Consider the following 19,816-nt stretch of genomic DNA (forward strand, 5'->3'; position numbering starts at 1 on the left):
CCTGCTTTCCACGGTCTCTCACTTTGCAATTTGAATTATTTGGGGAAGCTCCGCCACCCACACAGGTCTGCTCGGGATCTGGCTTGCATGAGTAATACATCTAGTCTGTTTCCTGTGTATATACATATGCAGCTGTATATGTGTGCGTGTCATTGTTGGTAAGGCACACACTGGTCTAGTTGAATTTTTTCGTCAGTTGCAAGATTGTTACTGTGACATCCGCATTTGCCTGTTGTCTTTTATGAGCACTTTCTTTTACCCTTATCTACTAAAATTGGGACCTAAATTTGACAATTTTTGTGAAACCAAGAGAAGAAAAAAAGTTCTCATACTGGCAGAAAAAGTGGAACTTTTAGATAAGATTAAAGATCTGAAATCTTTTGCAGCTGTAGGGAATATATACAACATCAATGCGTGTACAGTGCACTACATTTATAAAAAGGAGAAGGAAATCCACAGCTGTTTTGCAGCTAGTGCGCCAAAGAGTGCAAAGGTTGTTTCTCATGTATGCGAAAAAATGTTAAGTAAAATGGAAAGAGTGCTGAATATGTGGATGGGAAACAATATAAAAAAGGGATTGCCAATCAATTCGACAATTTTAAGAGAAAAAGCAAAATCTCTTTATAACCATTATCACAAGGAACAAGGTGGAGAAGGATCATCTCCTGAAAGTTCTACAGAAACCTTCACTGCCAGTAAAGGTTGGTTTGAACGATTTAAAAGATTTTCTTTAAGAAATTTAAAGGTGATTGGTGATGCAGCTTCTGCTGACCAAGAAGCAGCAGCAGTTTCCCCTAAAGAATTTCGCATTGAAGAGAAGGGGTACATGCCGGAAGAAGTCTTTAATGCAGATAAGTCTGGGCGATATTGGAAGAGAATGCCTAACAGGTCCTACGTTACCCAAGAGGAAAAATGAATGCCAAGATTTAAAGCAAGTAAAGATATGGTGACACTTTTATTTTGTGCAAATTCAGCAGGGGATATGATCACACCCGCTATGTTTGCCAATCCCGAAACCCTAGAGCTTTAAAGGGAAAAAACAAAAATGAACTCCCTGTCTGCTGGCAAAGAACAAAAAAAGCATGGGTAACACGAGAATTGTGCCTGGATTGGTTTAAGCATTGTTTTGTACCTGAAGTAGAAAAGTTCCTGCGGCTGAAAAATCTTTCGTTCAAAGTTATGCTTATCCTGGACAATGCACTAAGAAATCCTGAGGAATTGAAACATCTAAATAACATAACAAAATTGTCTTTCTGCCACCTAACATGACTTCTCTCATTCAACCATTAGATCAAGGTATAATTTGGATGTGTAAAGCTCATTACACAAAATTGTCTTTTAGTCAGATTTTCAATGCAATGGAAGAAATTCAAATGTTGGAGTTATGCAGAGCTGGAAAAAATTCAGTATTGCAGATTGCATTGTCACAGTTAAAGAAGCACTGAAGGAACTGAAACAGGACTCTGTCAATGCATGCTGGAAAAAGTTATGGCCAGAAGCTGTGAGAGAAATTCCACGAAACTCTTACAAGAGCCTAATTATGAGTTAAGACGAGGATCTTGATGAGCTTATACAAAGTTCAACTGATGTAGAAGAAAAAGAAGAGGAAACGAACGTGAACCAAAAGAAGTTAGTCTTTTGCCAATCTATTAAAAGACTTTAGAAATTTAAAGCACAAAATTCATGAATTAGATCCTTCAATGGAAAGGAGTACGGAAATTGCTCGAGAATTGGAACAGTCATTTGCACCGTACACCCTGCTGTACAACAAAATGAAGGGAAAAAAAAAAGCATCTTCCTATAACACTGTTTTTTTGTAAAAAAGATTAATATTATTTCTTTATGTTAATTAACAAGGTATGTGTGTTCATATGCATAGTAATTAAAATTTTTCTTTAGTTTGATTTAAATGCACTGACAAATTTAATAATAAATCATTTTATCGATTTCTCTTGTTTTTATTTTATTAGTATTAGCATTAGTAAAGGCATATGATGCAAGAAAGCAAGCTTATATAGCATCAGCCAAAAAAAAAAAAAAAAAAACCTGATTTCACCCATCCACTTGCTCCAACTGTTTGTCTAGTTCTGCCTTGAATCTATTTAAGCTATAAACTTCAACAACTTCCGCACGCTGGCTAAAGGCAAACTTCCGCACATCTATCCTACAACTCTTTCCTCAATTCGAATTTATGCACTCTCAGATGATTATTCTGAGTAGGAGAAAGAATCCCATCAGCACTGAGCATGCTCAAACCATTCAAGGCTTTATACACTCAATCAGATCACCTCGCAGGTGCCCAGTCCCCGCCCACTGTAATTTGCAAAACTTAAGCCTTTCTTCGTAAGAGCAACCCTTTGTTCCATTCACTAATCTTGTTGCCCTTTTCTGCACTCGCTCCAGCTGTTCTACATTCTTCCTAAAATGAGGCCTCCAGACCTGTATACAGTACTCAAGGTGTGGCCTGGCCATTGCTTTATACAAGGGAATAATCGCCTCCTTATCCTTTCTAGAAAAATTCTTGTATATTATTGACAAAACATCATGAGTTACTCTTGCAGACCATCCGCACTGCTCAGAAAACTTCATATCTGCCTGCACAATTACCCACAGGTCCTTTTCATTCTCTACCACTGGTCAATGTAGTGCCATACAGTTGATACGTTACTCTGGGGTTACTTCTTCCCATATGCAGTACTTTACATTTGTCAATGTTAAACTTCAGTTGCCACCTCTTAACCCATCTGCTCAACTTTTCTAGATCCTGTTGCAGCAGCGTACTGTCATTAGCATTTAGAAGAAGTAAAATATCCCTTAAAAAAGGTGTAGAAGAAATGAGCCACTGAACTTCTATTGAACACTGAACATTGACAGTTGGGTGTACATTTACTTTTAAAAAAATGTTTTTCCGAGAGGGGAGTAACCAGTGAGGGGCCATCAATTATTCACAGATTTTTGCTATTTGCAGTAAGTCTTGAAACGTATCTCCCACGAATATCGATGGAAGAACACGGCATATTTGTTTGATAATAAAGTTTTTAGGAAACATTATTGTGCTGAGAGAAAGACATTGTGGTTGTTTATAATGGATTAACCAGCCTCCGTAGCCGAGTGGGCAGGAGCGGGAGTGCGGTAGCACACGCTCTTTGAGTAGACCGGGGTTCAAGCCCGACTGCTGAATACATTTGATCTGTCAACGCGCACTGGACCAGCGTGGCAGATTATGGTCCATTTCCCTCAGCATGAATTGTTGAGGAGGCTTCCATCCTGCAGTGGATTGAAAATGGCTGCACTTGACTTTACTTTTTTTTTTATAATGGATTAATGTGAAATGTGGATAACATTAATTAAACCATGCAGATTGTTATTATAAAGCAAAAAAATAAAATTGTGTACTCCATTTGTCCCTTCTTTCTAATAATATGTCTAATTCTTCTTTAAATAAATTTAATTACCCTTCCAGATTATGAAATTGATGTTTTTTTCAGAAATTGGTTACTCTATCTGAAAGTAAATTTTTGCTCATCTGTTCTTTAACCAACTTTTTTCAATTTAAATCTCCTTATATGTGTTGTCTATGAAGGAGTAAAGATGCCATCAGCATTTAGTTCATTCAGCCCCTTGTTTGTGTCTAGTTATCATATGCCACAATTTTCAGAACTTTATGTTAATTAGAGCACCTTAATTAGAGCACCTTTATGTTAATTAGAGTCTTTCTTAGAGCACCTTTTTGTGTCTCTGATTAATCTTGTTGCTCTTCTCTGCACTCATTTCAACAGATCCACGTGTACTCGAGATGTAGTCTAACCATTGCTTTATACAATGGGATAATCACCTCCTTATCCCTGCTAGAAATTCCTGTGTATCATTGTCAGAACCACAAAGCTGTCTTAATAGCCTGTCTGTACTGCTCAAAGAACTTCTTAGACTTCTTAGAGTCTAATATGTTCAAAGAACATATTAGACTCTACACTTTCACTAGGTCTGTGTCATTCTCTACCACCTTGAGTGTGCTATCACTCAATTGATATGTTAATCTGTGATTACTGCTGCCCATATGTAGTACTTTGCATTTATCAATGTTAACCTCAAATGCTGCTTCTCAGTCCTGAGGGACTCCACTTAATAATATTAGTCCATGAAGAGCAGTGTCTATTAATAACCACTCTGTCTCTTGACATTCACCCATCCTTTTTTCCATAGCAGTAACTTGCCCTAATGCTTACTACTCCAGTTTGTGTAGGAACCATTTATGTGGAACACCGTCAAAAGCCTTACTGAAATCTGTCAATGCTAAAATTATATTTTGCATTCAATTCTTTTGTTATCACCTCATAATAAATCAGATAGATCAAACACCCCAGCCTTAATAAATGCATGCTGTGATTGCCACATAACTGTATTCCTTATATTTATTGAATGGTCAGTTAAGTATTATTTAATTTACTGAGATTAATGCAACTAAAACCTTATTGTTTTTTATGTTAGAATTTAAAAAAAAATGGTTTAAATTAATGTAATGTTAGTTAATAAAAATTGTAATATTTTTTGTTTTGTTTTATTTTAAGAAACATATAATTCTTTTTATTTATTTATTTATTTATTTATTTTTCTATTATTGTTGGAACTTAAATTTAACTTGTTGGTCACGGATGTGGAGCGGAGGACCCATTTATGATGTTTTTCTCTCTTTCACTTAAGAGTATCTCAGTGCTTTCCAAGATATTTTCAAGAAAAATATTGAATACTATGAAAAGAATCTCAAAGTTGGAAATACCTATTGAACACAATTGTCCTACAGGTTATGCATTTTTGAATAGTTTAAAATCTTAGAAAAATCATCATAATAAAATAAAATAATTTTTTTAGAAAGAAGCATATTAGAAAAGAGTTCACATTTTCAAAATAAATTTTTCAAATTTAAATTCTCTTTCAGCATTGCCTGTGGGTTTCCAGTTCAAGAATTTTGTATGGTGTTTATCAGCCATTATTTTCTTCTGCTTCTTGGTCACGGCCAATAAATAGTAATACCTCTAAGCAGCTGGATCCTTATTTCCGAAATCCCTGTACAGAACTGCAACAGTATATAGAGGTGTCGTTATTTAAAGAAAATGAGATTCCTTTTACCCCAACAGTGGAAGAGATGAAAAGTGCACAGAAGATATTTTTGTCTAAAGAACAGGATGATATCAAATTTTTAATAGCAGTTTTGAATTCTGACGATTCTCCAAACCATGATCTTCCAGAGGTATTTTAACTTTTTTCTTTTTATAAAAAAAAAAAAAAAAAAAACAAAGAAATAAAAAAAAACCAAACATTTTGTGCAGCGTATGAGGGATTTCGATGAATGCTGTAGAACATGAATAGGTAGAAAAATGAATAGGTTGATTATCACAATTTTTTTACAATTGTATATCTATCTTAAAATATGCTAGAATTTTTAACTTTTTTATAATAAAACCTATTAGTTTGGTACGTAAAATTTTGAAGTAAATTTAAAAACTAAATCGAGCAATTAATTAATGAGATTTATAAACACTGGAATGTTTTGATGTAAATATTTTATGGACAAAAAAGTATTAAAATGTATTTAATGTAATATTTAAAATTACAGTTTATTACAACACTACTTTGCTTTTTAGAATGAAACTCTCAAAGAAGAGCTGCAATGCAATACTGATGAAAATGCCACAACTAGTCTGTAAAATGTACACTGTTAGGATGCTATTTGCTGACTGGCAAATGCAGACTAGTCAGTGATGATTGTGCTTGTTTGCCATTGTTTATAATAACTGATGTTAATTTAAAAAGAGATTTTGAAATAGCTACAGAAATTTCAACATAAATTTTTGGTGAAATGTTTGGATTTTTTTTTTTTTTTTATGTGTAGGTATATTTTTATTTATGTGCACCGACATCAACTCCTTGCTGTAGACAACTGTAAACACATTTATAGATATACAGTTTACAGTAATCCGAGAACTACCATTTTAAGTATTCTGTACTTTATTTTTGTTTAGCCTAAACTTTAAATATATTTCTGTTGATTTTTCACTTTATTATAAAGGGCTTTGTTCATTTTAATCATTTAGACTGATAAACAAAGCTCTTTAAACACATTATCTTGCTCGAGTTTACATCAGTCCCAAATGCTGCTATAACATAACTGAACAAATTTCTTGACACCAGATCACTGTGGTAATATTTTATCTATATTTGGTCTAAATAACTTCAAATGTGTAACAAAAAATTCCGGATAAATTGGCTTTATTTTGTATCCACATTACAGGTGCAGGCAGATAATATTTTGGCCACAAAAGCAACAAATTAAATAATATAATGTACATCTATTTAAATTTCTCGGTCAAATATACAGTAAACCCCCGCTATTCGCGGGGGTTACGTTCCTGAGAAATGTCGCGAATACTGAGTTATGGCTCCCATAGTAATAAAGGGGTTCCGTTCCAAAGTATGAAATATATAAGAAAAACTAGTCTAAAATTTTGTCTATGTATGTATTATATGTACCTTCATAATATGACTATGTACATAGACAGTGCATAGTGAAATGCAAGCATATGGCATCGAAATGAAAATAAGAAACAATTTAATATTAAATGTAATATTTATTAGAAATTTCAAACCAGCGCCTTTGCTAGCAAAAAAAACTTATCCCGCCAGTGCTATCACCAGTTTTGCTAAAGTGTTGATAAAAGAGTTTTGCCTTTTCACGAATGATGAGTGAACTTAACGGAATTTTATTTTGAGTTCGGTCTTCTATCCAGAGATTTAAAGCCTTTTCCATTTTTTCTAATTTAACATCACGAGTTACAGAGCAAATTTTTGAAGCAATTAGTGCGTTTTCATGAACACTACGGCTGATTTTTTCTTCTGATTTCTTGATTGATCGTACCGTTGACCCACTGATTTTATAATGTTTTGCCACTGAGGAGACACTTTCACCATTAGAAATTTTGTCTAATAACTTAATTTTATTCGCTAATGTCATCACCTTCTTTGATATTTTCACATTTCTCTTGTTATTCGTAGCCATATTTTTGTAGGGGTTAGGAAGAACTTGTCCACAATAAAGTCACTTTCTTCTGTTAACACACTCAAAAAAGTCTGTTTTACACTGCAAAACAGTAGATTTATCACTTTTGTAAGCATATCAATGTATAAATTGATAAATTTATTCAATTTATAAACGTATAAATTAAAAACAAACGACGAAACCTCCCATGGCAAGCACATAACACATACTGAACAAGGATTAGCGAGAAACATCCACGCTCGCGATTTTGTCACCCCTCTCCCCCAACCCACTGAGCGCTGTTTTGACCGGGAAAGATAATTTTAGCCACAGCCATGTTTTTTTATGGCGGAAAATGTTCACGGCACTTTAAAATTCACATTTTTTTTTTAGGTTTCATTTTATATTAAATCGGCGATCGCGAATACGCGAAACCGCGAATACAGATACCGTGAATAGCGGGGGTTTACTGTACTTGCATTTATGGCTGTAGTGTAAGTATAATAATTTTGTATATACAGGCAACCCCCATAAAACACAGTACTTCTATAATACAGTTTTACTCTAACACAATTGATAAATTGCAGCATTCCTTGCACAACATGGTACTTATATACCATGGTTTTTCTCTAACACGGTTAGAGAATTTTGGCAAACCTCGCATAACATATTTTTCAGCATTTGTGCTGAGAAAACCCTACTATTAATTTGTTGGATGCAATTTTTCAACATTTCCATTATTTTTTTGTGAATTCCCGTTATGCAAAAAATAAAAATTCTTGTGAAATCCCCATTTATTGGGAATAGTCGTTATGCAAAAAAAAATTATTGGGAAATCCCCGTATTTTATTTTATACGGAAATTCCCGTATTAGGTTCTGTGCTATTGAACTTCAGTAAACTTAGCACAAGCTGCTCTTGCTGTGTGTTACAGCAAGAGCAGCTTGTGTTAAGTTCACTGAAGTTAGTTTGTGGTTAGTCATGCAGTGCTTGTGTAAGCCCAGTGACAAGTTTTATGTCAGTTTAAAACAGATGAGAGCAAATAGAGGTAGAAAATGCCTGTTGTAAATACAGCTGACAAAATGTATGCTTCATTAAATCTATGATTAATCCCTTCCATAATGACTTACTAATACACACAAACAATAGATTTAATTCCACACAACCAAGACGTTTGCCATCATTATAACCAGTCATACAGTTCATTAACTAGCCACAATGAACTGGTAATTTAACTGGTCAATTATGTTGCAAAATTATGGAGAAATATTGAATATGTGATAAAATATGAACATTTTACAAGACTCTCTCTGAGCATAAAATTTCATAACGTTTGTAACAGTTAATGAATAAATTAGTTTCTTTGGAATATTAAATGTCATTATTTGTGATTTACCTTGTACAAGAGAAATTCAATTTGGAACAAATGTTAGAAATTTTGATTGTATGAACAAGTCATTGTCGGGTCAGTGCAGGTTGTGTTGCCAAGTTTGAGCAGCTTCTGTGATTTCTGAACAAGTTGAAAGGATTTGAAAACCTGTTCTGAAAAGAGTAGGTTTTCAAATCGTAAGAGCTAATTGCATTCACTTGTATTATTGTTCCTTTGAGCATACTTGTTAAAAGCATTCTATCCCATCATTTTTCAAACACATAAAAAAAGTGCTGTGATTCAGAAAGAAAGCATTTCTGGACACACATTTATATGAATTTTTTATACTTCTTGTAGTGTATGTAGAATTACTCATATAATTTTTTTGGTATGATTTAGAAAAATCAGGTGTATATATATAGAGAGAGAGTACAGTAATACCCCGAAGTTACGCGATATGTGGGTCCGACGAAAATCGCTTAAGTCGAATTTGCGTTAGTCGGGGTACAACTTTGCATATAAATACATATAAATTTTGTTTAATTGGGACCAAGGACTAAAACAAAAACACTAATTTAGAAGAAAAATATTTAATAAAATTGCAGTTCTTTATACATATTAATACAAAATATGTATTAAAAAAATAAATGAGCTACGTAAAAAAGTTATTTCAATGTTGATGGCTTCATAAAATCTAACAAATTTGTCTGACTACACAGCGCCTTCTTTTTTCGTGCAGAATTTCTTCGTAGCAAGCTAATAATTTTTTTATTCCTTGCTTTGTAGCTATAACACGTTCTTCGTTGGAGTCTGCTTTCTAAAATTTTTAAGCCATTTTCAATTGAGCTGAGACCTTCTGTCAAGCTTGCAATTGTCATGTGCTTTTCTGTTGGAACTGGGTCTGAAGTGTCGGATACTTCAGTGACGTTTTGCTCACGCATCTCAATGAGCTCATTCATTGTCAGCTCCTGACTATGTGAATCCAACAGCTCATTGACATCATCACCATTGACTTCCAAATCTAATTGCCTGCAAGATTAACTTCTTTTATCACACGAGAGCGACATGATCAGTTTCTGGCATTGTTTTCGTCTCGTTTTTGAAAAAAAAATGGACAAAGTTTCTTCCAGACACCATTCAATATTTTTTTGTGAATTTCATCTCAGGATTCTTCAGTGATTCTTACGGCATCTAAAACATTGAATTGTTTCCAAAAGTCTTTAACAGATATCTCACTATTTTGTCTCATAGCTTCATTCAGACGTGCAAACGAACGCCTCGTGTAGTAAGCCTTGAATGTTTTGATGCCTCCCTGGTCCATCGGTTGAAGCAAGCTGGTTGTGTTTGGTTGGTTGGCAAAAACACAACTTTCACACATGGGTCAAAATTAATTAGTGTGGCAGGAGGGTGACCAGGTGCATTGTCAATAAGAAGCATCACTTTAATGGAATCTGTTTAGACTTGCAATAACGTTCGGGTATGAAGTGGTGACCAAACCAGTCGTCCAAAACGGAAGCTGTCACCCAAGCTTTATGATTTGACTTCCAAATCACTGGTAAGCTAATTTTAAATATATTTTGTAAAACTCTTGGGTTTTCGGAGCGATAAATTAAGAGAGGTTTTAACTTGCAGTCACCAGCTGCATTCCCGCCAAATCGGTCTTTGGAAATCTAATTGCCTGGTTTAAAAAAACCTTTGGAAAAGGTTTTTTTTTTGGAAAAGTTTTCCAAAGGTTTTAAACCTTTGGAAAAGGTTTTTTTTAAGGTTTAAAAAACCTTTGGAAAAGGTTTTTTTAAACCTTAAAACCTTTGGAAGCCTGTAAAGTTTTTTTCTTCATGTGCGATAAAAGTTCTTTTAGGCATCTTCCAGAACAGGTCAGTCTCATCCACGTTAAATACAGTTTCACTGCTATAGTCACCTTCTATCATAGCCTTGAGTGTCTTAGGAAAAGAAGACGCAGCTTCTTTATCGGCACTTGCCGCCTCTCCACTCTCCGCGATACTGCACCAGTTACAGCGAGTTTTAAATCGGTTGAACCAACCGTTACTAGCTACAAAGTTTTCATCTTTGCCCGCCTCCCCAGTTTCTTCTTTCAACCTCTCAAAAATCAGCTTAGCTTGATAGCACACAGTGACCTGATCAACTGGACAATTCTTCACTTTTACTTGATTATCACACCATAATTTCAGTATTGTTTCCATCTCAGCAATAATACCATGATGTTTACGAATTATGCTTGATTTCAAGGATTGAGCATTTTTCACCGCTTCGAGAATTCTTTCTTTATCTTTTATGATTGTTCTTACTGTGGATTCCGGTAGCTCAAACTTCTTTTCCAATTCACAAATTTTCATTCTGCTATCAAAATCCTTGATAATGTTAAGTTTACATTCCAAAGATATCGTTTTCCTTTTCTTACTAGGTGCAGGAGAATCAGATTTACTTCGTTTTGAACGACATAGTTTTTTTAAGGGTTTAGAAAACGTATAACAAAACAATCTTAACTTTCGTCGATTGTAGAATCGTAATTGTGCACATAGAGTTCCGCGCGAAATACGTCCAATGCATATCACAGCAAGAGAAACACTGAGGGTTGTTTTTCATATGCCATCGATATACGGCTCGACCGACGCGATCCATTTCTCTCGTGAAAACAATGTAATTTCCGGCAAAAGTTGAGCACGAATTCGAACGCACACATATAAATATGACAGTTGGAATACAAATTCTTGTATATGTGTGCAGCTCATGCGGCAGGAAAGTTGAATTTTGTTCATCTTTCGCTCTCACTCTCCGCCGTCGCACTGTATATTGATAGCATATGAAAAACAACCTTGAAAATAGTGGGCGGCAGTGTTGCCAAACGAAAAAATCAAGAACTGCGTAACTCCGAGTTCGTAAGTTGGGGTATTACTGTATAGCAAGTGGCTTATGAAAACTTTCGGGTCAAATGTTTGAGGAAAAGTAAAGTGAAAATACTCTGCCGTTTTTGCTTTAAAAGTATTATTCCAAACTATAACATGCTCAGATTTTATGTCATCACTTCCTTTGGTAATATTGACTTGGATGTATTGTAGCATATCCCTGCCAGTGTTAAGATTGGTACATAGCTGCTAACTCTCCTGATTTATGATGAAGAATCTGTCTTTTTTTTTTACTCAATTTTACCCCTTCTCCATCTTTTTGCAAAAACACCATTTTTCTCTGTCTTTTTTTCTTTTTGCAAAAAATAGTAAAACTTTATTAAATTTTAAATTTTTTCTTAGTTTTGTTAAAGAATGTCCATGGTAAGTGTCTGAGCAGAATAGTGTGCTATAATTATATATTAATTATATACAACCACTCCCTGACTTACGTAAGGGTTGCATTCCGCGAAACTCTATGTAAGTCAGAATTTCCCTAAATGCTTCTGCAGCACTTGCAAATTTCACTGAAGCAAAAAAGAAATGTTCAACAAACATGTAAATAGAATTATTTATTCAATTTTTTTATCTCATGCACAAGAAAAATTACAAAAGTTACAAAATTAAAAAATTTCAAAATTATAAAATTACAAGAGAGAGGAGACGGGCATAAGAGGAGACATCAGCAAGTTTTACCTTTCCAGCATCGTTTCAATAATTAACTCTCCAGCTGATAAGCATGCTGCAGCAGAAGTTGAGGGCACTGCCAGCACTTGCACTTTCTGCTGGTCCCTTTCCCTTCACCATTGTAATAAGTAAATAGGAATGAAGAGAAGATTCCCAAAATTTATTTATGTTTTTTATATGATTGAAGATTTCAGTGAAGGGGAACGAACACATTTCATCGTAATACCATAACGTAAAAACCCACAGAATTCCAGTTATCGGTATTATCACAAATGAAATTACCTGTTTATAATAAATTACGCTAACAGAAAAGCCCAATAAACCGGAAAGTGCAAATTGTTTTTATTGTTTTATGGTAGTAACCTCCAGAAATGTGCTTTAGAAAAATATCACAAAGGCATTCAAAATTGATTCTTATAATGGAGCATATGATAATAGTGAAAGTGTAGTGCAATTTCCATTATAAAAATGACCTTTTAGAGAGATAAATAGCTTAGTTATATTAGTTAAGTAGATTAGTTATATAAATAGCTTAAAAAATTTCAACTTCCGAGGTCTTAGAATGAATTATCAAAAAAAACCAATGTTTTATTAGGTTCACATTATGATATTTTCACGATACCTCCATTTATTCCTACAGGATGCAAAATACATTTCCACGATTTTTGTAAGTTTGCACTGGCTGGCAAAAATTTACGTAAAGTAGAATTTCCATAAGTCGAGTATTACATAAGCCAGAGAGTGGCTGTATTCCAGTTCAGTTAACAAAAAGGGAAAAAGCGCAAACTTGCATGTTTTCATTTCCGTTGCAACTCATACATTACGATCCAGAAATTACATCCTCTCACAATTTAGAAAGCAATAATATTAATTAAAAAACTTAAATTTATTAAAAACTAATATAATTAAAGATTTATTTTCAAAGAAAATAAATGACAAGTTTTCAGCTTCTAATTCGTGTTGTCAGTAGAGTCTAGAAATATGAGTTGAAGTGCAGTCACTCCCCAGCTTACATAATACTCAACTTACGGAAATTCGACTATGCGTAAGTTTTTGCTGGCCTTGACGTAAATTTTTGTAATTTATCCTGCATATGAGATAAAAAAATTGAATAAATAATTCTATTTACATGTTCGTCGAACATTTCTTTTTTGCTTCAATCAAATTCAATGAAATTTTCGAGTGCTGTATAAGCATTTAGGAAAATTCCGACTTACGTAGAGTTCCGCGGAACGCAACCTTACGTTGGTCGGGGAGTGGCTGTACTGCCCTTCCTGGTCAATAAATTAGTAACGGCCGCCTTTAGTCAATCGCAAATACCAAGTTGATCTGGAATATCTAACTCTCTGGCATAACTTCCTTAAACAGTTAAGTCTGCTAGCTCCGAACAGAATTCATAGTTAGCACATTGCCCAGTTGGGTTATTGGAAGCATTCAGTTAAATTTGCCAAACTGAAATGAATCCGTTTCATAAAAAAAAAAAAAAAGTTTCCGGTACTTCTCAGTATCGTTGAAGGTAAAGAAATAGATATTTTACAGATCATTTCTGTCAGTTTCAACCTAACAGAATGCTGTTCAGGGAAAAAAAAAAAAAAATTGATGTATAATGGTTGGTAAGGGAAGTGCACAAGGAATCATGCAATATGACAGGTTATCCAAAGTCATTTTTGGCATTTTAATAATTCTTCATAGCTGTGCTGAATGTCAGAGAATATTCAGTTTTATGCTGCAGTTTTTTAAACTCTACAGTGAAGTCTGAATAGTAATGTCATTGTTATAAATAGAACTTCAACTTTCTGAAGATTTGCAGTCTGTTACAGTATCTTTCTTGAAGCAGTCATAATCAGAAAGAAAGATACTGTAAAAGATAATCTAAGCAGAAATCCACAGGCAGAAAAATGTTAGGTAAGGTAGTATTTACTGACTGTATTTTAATATAAAATGTGTATTTTGTCTGTGAAATTTAATTTATATTGTAGTGTTGGCTTTAAAAATATCTCCTGTGTTTTGTGAAAAATCTGTTTTTGAGAAAAACTGCTTTCTGCAAAAAACTTTTTTTTTTGCTTGTTTTGGCCAAAAAAAAAAATTTGAAAATCTCCATATTTTCAAAGGTCAATGGTTGACAGTTATATTGGTGCACATATAATCTTGCATTGGTGCACATATAATCTTGATTTTCTTAAAATCATAGGACTTTGAAATTTCCATTAGCTGCTTTCAATGTCCCCAAAGGAAAAAATCTAGAGGAATAATATCAGGAGACCCTCTGTGGTATTCTCATCTGCTGTATGCATGGCAGTGCCATTCCACTACCATCACACCCAATATCTTCCTGGGAATGTCATATCCAGGAAATGGTTCTCATTTCAAAGTAATGTGCACTTGGGCATCTCTAAACAAGTGTGTATGTCAAGGTGGCTCTATACTAGCTACCAACGACTCTAGACAAAGTATGGAATTAGTGGTCCTCCCTCAAACCCCAAGGGAAGATATAGGTAGGGACAATCCTAGACTGGCTGCTGGCAAATGGCACATTAGGTGAAAAATGGAATTGGCTATCCTTACCCTAAACCCAAATGACGGATGTAAGCTGAGGGTTTTGATAAACAGGGGAACATGTTGCTGAGTGGTAAAATCATTGTGGAGTGGGTGAATCCAGACATTTCACTAAAACATATTTGCAGTGAGTAAAATATTTAACATTAATAAAGTTTCAAAAATGTTGAAAACTCAATTACATTTTTGTTTTACTTTTGTATACATACAGGAATTGAAAAAGCGATATCTTTTCTATTTTATTTTTCATTCTTATTCTGTTTTTATTTATTTTTTCCATTTTAGCATTATTTTTCTTTCAATTTGGTTCCCTCCTTAGGTGACTGCCTGTGTTCTAGTATGGATGGTGTACCCTGAATATAGGCTGGGGTTTTTTGTGAACAAACATTCTTTTTTTTTTTTTTTTAAATGTAAACCCCAAACACGAGAGGTATTGGAACCTATAGTACTTAGTACTGTGCTTGGGTTGGAGATTGAGAAGACAAAAGGAGATATTTGTTGACATCAGACTTGAACTTCTGTAGACTGTAATTTTCAGGAAATACATACGAAGGAAGGTTGTTCCAGTAAACGGCAGATGAATGAATAAACGAGGAAGATGAAAAGTTGGTTCTGTGAGTTTGAAGTTGGACAGTAAATGGACGTTGGCTGGTGGCAGCACATGTTCGGACTGTTTTGAAAGAGAGAGCAGGAATTATAGAAGTCAATTCAGAACAACAGTGCCCATGGAAGTATCTGTAGAAAAGGCATGCAGCAGAAACAGTACATCTTTATGTTATGTTATTTTGGTTTTTAGGAGCATTAGCAACTAAGGCCATATTGCTCCGGTGCAGTGGTCATTCCCTGACCTTTCCACATCCTCCATATTTGGTGGTGACGGGCTCAAACCCCGGTCTAATCAAGAAGCTTGTGCTACGCACTGCTGCTCCTTCCCACCTGGCTACGGAGGCGCCAACAGTACATCTATGAGACAGCGAGTGGAGAGACTCTGTTAGAGATGAATCATTAATTAACCTAACTGCCCTCTTCTGAACAGAATCAAGAAGCCTGAGAGAGGTTTTGGGGCATTACCCCAGATGTGGGAACAAAATTCCATGGTAGGGCGGATTTGTGATTTGTACAGAGTGAACATCTGTTTGGAAGAAAAGTAACGCTGAGAGCGAAAGAGAAAACCAAGTTTTTTAGATGCAGAGGAAGCAATATTTGTAATGTGCTTGTGCCAAGAGAGATTAGAAGTCAGGGTAATCCCCAAAAGAGATATATCATTTTGCCTAGAAATCGGAGTGCCACCAAAGATAAGCATAGGAGCAGAAGAATCCTTTTTGCTAGATACAAGACAAGACTGAGTTTTAGAAGGGTTGAAATCAACTAAGTTGTCTTTGCCCCACTGGAGAATTACCTGGAAATCGGCATTTAAGGATTGGTAGCAGATTTTCGAGAAGTTGAAGCTGATTGAGCAGAACAAGGTTTCTTACAATGGAAAGTGGAATGCAATGTGCTATCATCGGCAAAACTATGGATAGGACTTCCAGTCAATGGAAGAAGGTCATTAATATACAAGAGGAAAAGAGTGGGGGAAAGAACTGAACCTTGGAGGACACTGGCATTTGTGAAGAAGTTAGAAGACAGAGAGCCATCTACCGTCACGCTCAGTGAGCGATCAGAGAGAAAACTGGATAACCAATTACAAAAAATAGTTGGCAAACCATAAGATGGAAGCTTGTTTAGAAGACCTTTATACCAAACACGATCGATAGCCTTTGAGATGTGAAGAGCAACTGCTTGTGTTTCACCGACCTTTTCCATTGAAGTAGTCCATATTCCATTGAATTAGTCCATATGTTACCCATTCATGGGTAACACAAGCCAGAATATCACCAGTGGATTGACACTGACGGAATCCATACTGGCGATCGTTGATCAGACGGAAGGTTTCTAGGTAGTTTAAGAGTTGGCGGTTAATTGATTTCTCCATTACTTTAGAAAGAGTAGAAGTAATTGCAATGGGACGATAATTGGATGGGAGGGATTTGTCACCACCCTTAAATTTGATAAACAATATCTCAGCCAGTCAGCAGAATGTCTGAGATATTGTTTATCAAATTTCAGAGAATGGGTCACCTTGACCACATTGCACATTAATAAAGAATTTTACTGAAATATTTATTTTTGCAGTAAGTGAAAGATTATATATTAATGAATTTTTAGAAATCTAGAGATAAATTGCAATTCATAATCCTTCCATATGCGTACAGGACCTTTGTTATTTTGTTTGTATTTTTTTTTCATCTTTTTCATTTTGATTTGACTTTATTTCATTATTATTTTTTGTCTATGTATAGACAGTTATCTAGGTAGCTAGGCAGCTGTCTGTGATGCAGGTGTACTGCCATGTTGAAACCAGTGATCTCGATGAACCATCAGTGGAGCAACTTCCATCATGGTTATTGGTAACATCATTCAGGAATGTTAGCATTAGTAGAGGCATATGATGCAAGTTATATAGTGGCATCACCCAAAAAAAAAAAAAAAAAAAAAACCCTTCCCATTTCATCCATCCATTCACTGCAAATGTTTTTCTAGTTCTGCCTTGAACTTATTTAAGTTGTTGACCTCCACTACAGCAGATGGAAGTTCGTTCCAACTATCAACCATAAGCTGGATAAAGGCAAATTTCTGCACATATATTCTACAATTGTCTTTCGTCAATTTGAATTTGTCCCCTCAGGTGAGTAATCTGAGCAAGAGGAAGAATCCCATTAACATTGAGCTTGCCCAATCCATACAAGGCCTGATCACCTCGCAGGTGCCTAGTTTCCAGAAGCTGCAACTTGCAACACTTAAGCCTTTCCTGGTAACACCAACCCTTTGTTTCACTTGCCGATCTCGTTGCCCTTCTCTGTATTCGTTCTAGCAACTCTACATCCTTCCTAAAATGAAGCCTCCAGACCTGTATATGGTAGTCAAGTTGTGGCCTGACCATTGCCTTATACAAGGGAACAATCACTCCCTTATCGCTTCTAGCAAAATTCCTATATATCATTGACAAGACACCATGAGCTACTCTTGCAGCCTTTTTGTACTGCTCAGAAAATTTCATATCTGTCTGCACAATTACCCCCAGGTCCATTTATTTTCCACTACCCTGAATGTAGTACCACTCAGTTGATATGTTACTCTGGGGTTACTGCTACCCATATGCAGTACTCTACATTTGTCAATGTTAAGTTTCAGTTGTCACCTCTCAGCCCATCTGCTCAACTTTTCCAGATCCTGTTGTAGTAGTGTACTATCATTACTATCATTAACAACCCTGCCAACCTTCATGTCATCTGCAAACTTAGACATTAACCCTGATATACCTTCATCAATACCATTGATAAATACTGAAAACAAGAATGGGCCCAACACCGAACCCTGGGGGGGCTCCACTAATAACATTAGTCCATGAAGAACAGTGTCCATTGATAACTGCTCTCTATCTTCTCCCACTCAACCATCCTTTTATCCTTTGTAGAAACTTGCCCCTAATGCCAGACTGCCACAATTTGTACAGTAGTCTTCTATGTGCCACAGTATCAAAAGCTTTCCTAAAATCCTAGTATATGATATTAAAATTATTCTTTGCATCCAGTTGCTTTGTAACCTCATTTTAGTATCCAATCAAATTTGTCAGACAAGACTCCCCTTAACAAACGCATGCTGTGTCTGAACTGTAACTGCAGTCTCTTCTAGATGATCCTGCATTGCTTCCTTAACCAGTGACTCCATTATTTTCCCTGGAACAGAAGTTAGACTAACAGGTCTGTAATTACCCGTATCATCCTTTGTTCCCCTTTGTGAAGGTAGCTGTTTATTACCTTATAGAGGTTTTGTGGGACATTTGCCTGGCAGAGTCTCCTAAGGACACTAGGCCACCAGAGTGAGTCAAATGCCCCGGCAAAGTCAATAGAGATTGCCAGCATATATTTCTCCTCTGAGTTTTTAACTGTTGTCAGTAGGTGGTGCATGGCATCCTTCATAGAGTTGTCCTGCTTAAAACCATATTGCTATATATTACTCTTTCATATATCTTCCCTGGTACAGGGAATAGGGCTATTGGTTTATATGATTTGGGATCGGTAGGGGATTTCTCAGGGTTTTTGAGAATTAATCTTAACATGGCTTTTTTCCATATTTTTGAGAATATACCTTCTATCATACAGTTATTATACAAGGTCTGTCCGGAAAGTATCCAGCCATGTAATATATAAAAAAAGTAACTTACCTATGACAATGGCGCCTTAGTCCCTTCAAAGTACTCCCCTTGGGACCTCACACACTTATCGCACCTTGCTTCCACTTTTCAAAACAATCTGCAAAGTCCTTTTTTTGGGATCACCATCAACTGCCTCGTCACGTTCTCCTTAATCTTGTCTTTGATCTGAAATCTCCTCCCTTTCAACGACGATTTTAGCTTTGGACTGTAGGAGGCTGACAGACCTGGGTGATGCGATGTTTTGCCAAAAAAAGCCTGCATGAGAGCTGAAGAATGGGCTGGTGCATTGTCGTGATGAAGCTGCCAGTCACCACTTGTCCGCAGCTGTGGCCGTTTTCTTCTTACTGCATCCTTCAGCCAGCAAAGGGCTTCGATGTAGTACTCCTTAGTTATTGTTTGGCCTGGAAGAACGTATTTGTGGTGGACAACACCTTCATGATTTCATTATCAAAAAAAAAAAAAAAACGTCAACATGGCCTTGACGTTGCTACAACTTTGCCATGCCTTCTTCTGATGTGGAGAATCAGGCGACTTCCATTGGTAATACCTGGTTTTTGTTTCAAGGTCACAGCCAGAGACCCATGACTCATCTCTGGTTATGACCTTTTTAAGGAAATCTGGGTCATTGTTAGCGGTTTCAAGCAAGCCCTGTCAACTTCAGCACGAAATTCCTTCTGACCTTGTGACAGGATCCGCGGAACAAATTTTGCTGCCACATGTTTCATGCCAAGATCCTCTGTCAAAATCTCTAAAACAATAGTCTGCGTAATCCCCACATCTTTTGCTGATTTTCGTTATTTGCAGCTCGCGCGCGTTCAACATTTTAAAAGTATTCTGTTTGTTGAAGGCCTTCCAGAACGTGGATCGCTTTGAAGCGTCGGTACCACATTTTTATCTGGGCTTCACTCATTGAATCATCCCTGAAAGTCTTTTTAATCATTTGAATCGTTTTCGCAGATGAATGTCCAAGTTTGAAGCAAAACTTGATGCATATTCACTGACCTACTCGCT

At 35.8% G+C, this 19,816-nt stretch overlaps 1 protein-coding gene across 1 annotated transcript in view; it reads left to right on the plus strand.

Annotated features, from left to right (window-relative positions):
- The window catches only part of LOC150081979 (GTP-binding protein 8-like), a 105,656-nt gene that overhangs the window by 25,562 nt on the left and 60,278 nt on the right, over positions 1 to 19,816 (plus strand). Inside the window, exon 3 of the mRNA XM_090379875.1 lies at positions 4,937 to 5,248. Coding sequence (XP_090236001.1) covers positions 4,937 to 5,248 — 312 coding nt within the window. The remainder of the gene's footprint in view (positions 1 to 4,936; positions 5,249 to 19,816) is intronic.

This window comes from Mastigoproctus giganteus, chromosome 8 (genome assembly GCF_048544385.1).
Source record: "Mastigoproctus giganteus isolate SK-2022 chromosome 8, ASM4854438v1, whole genome shotgun sequence".
Taxonomy (NCBI): Eukaryota; Metazoa; Arthropoda; class Arachnida; order Uropygi; family Thelyphonidae; genus Mastigoproctus; species Mastigoproctus giganteus.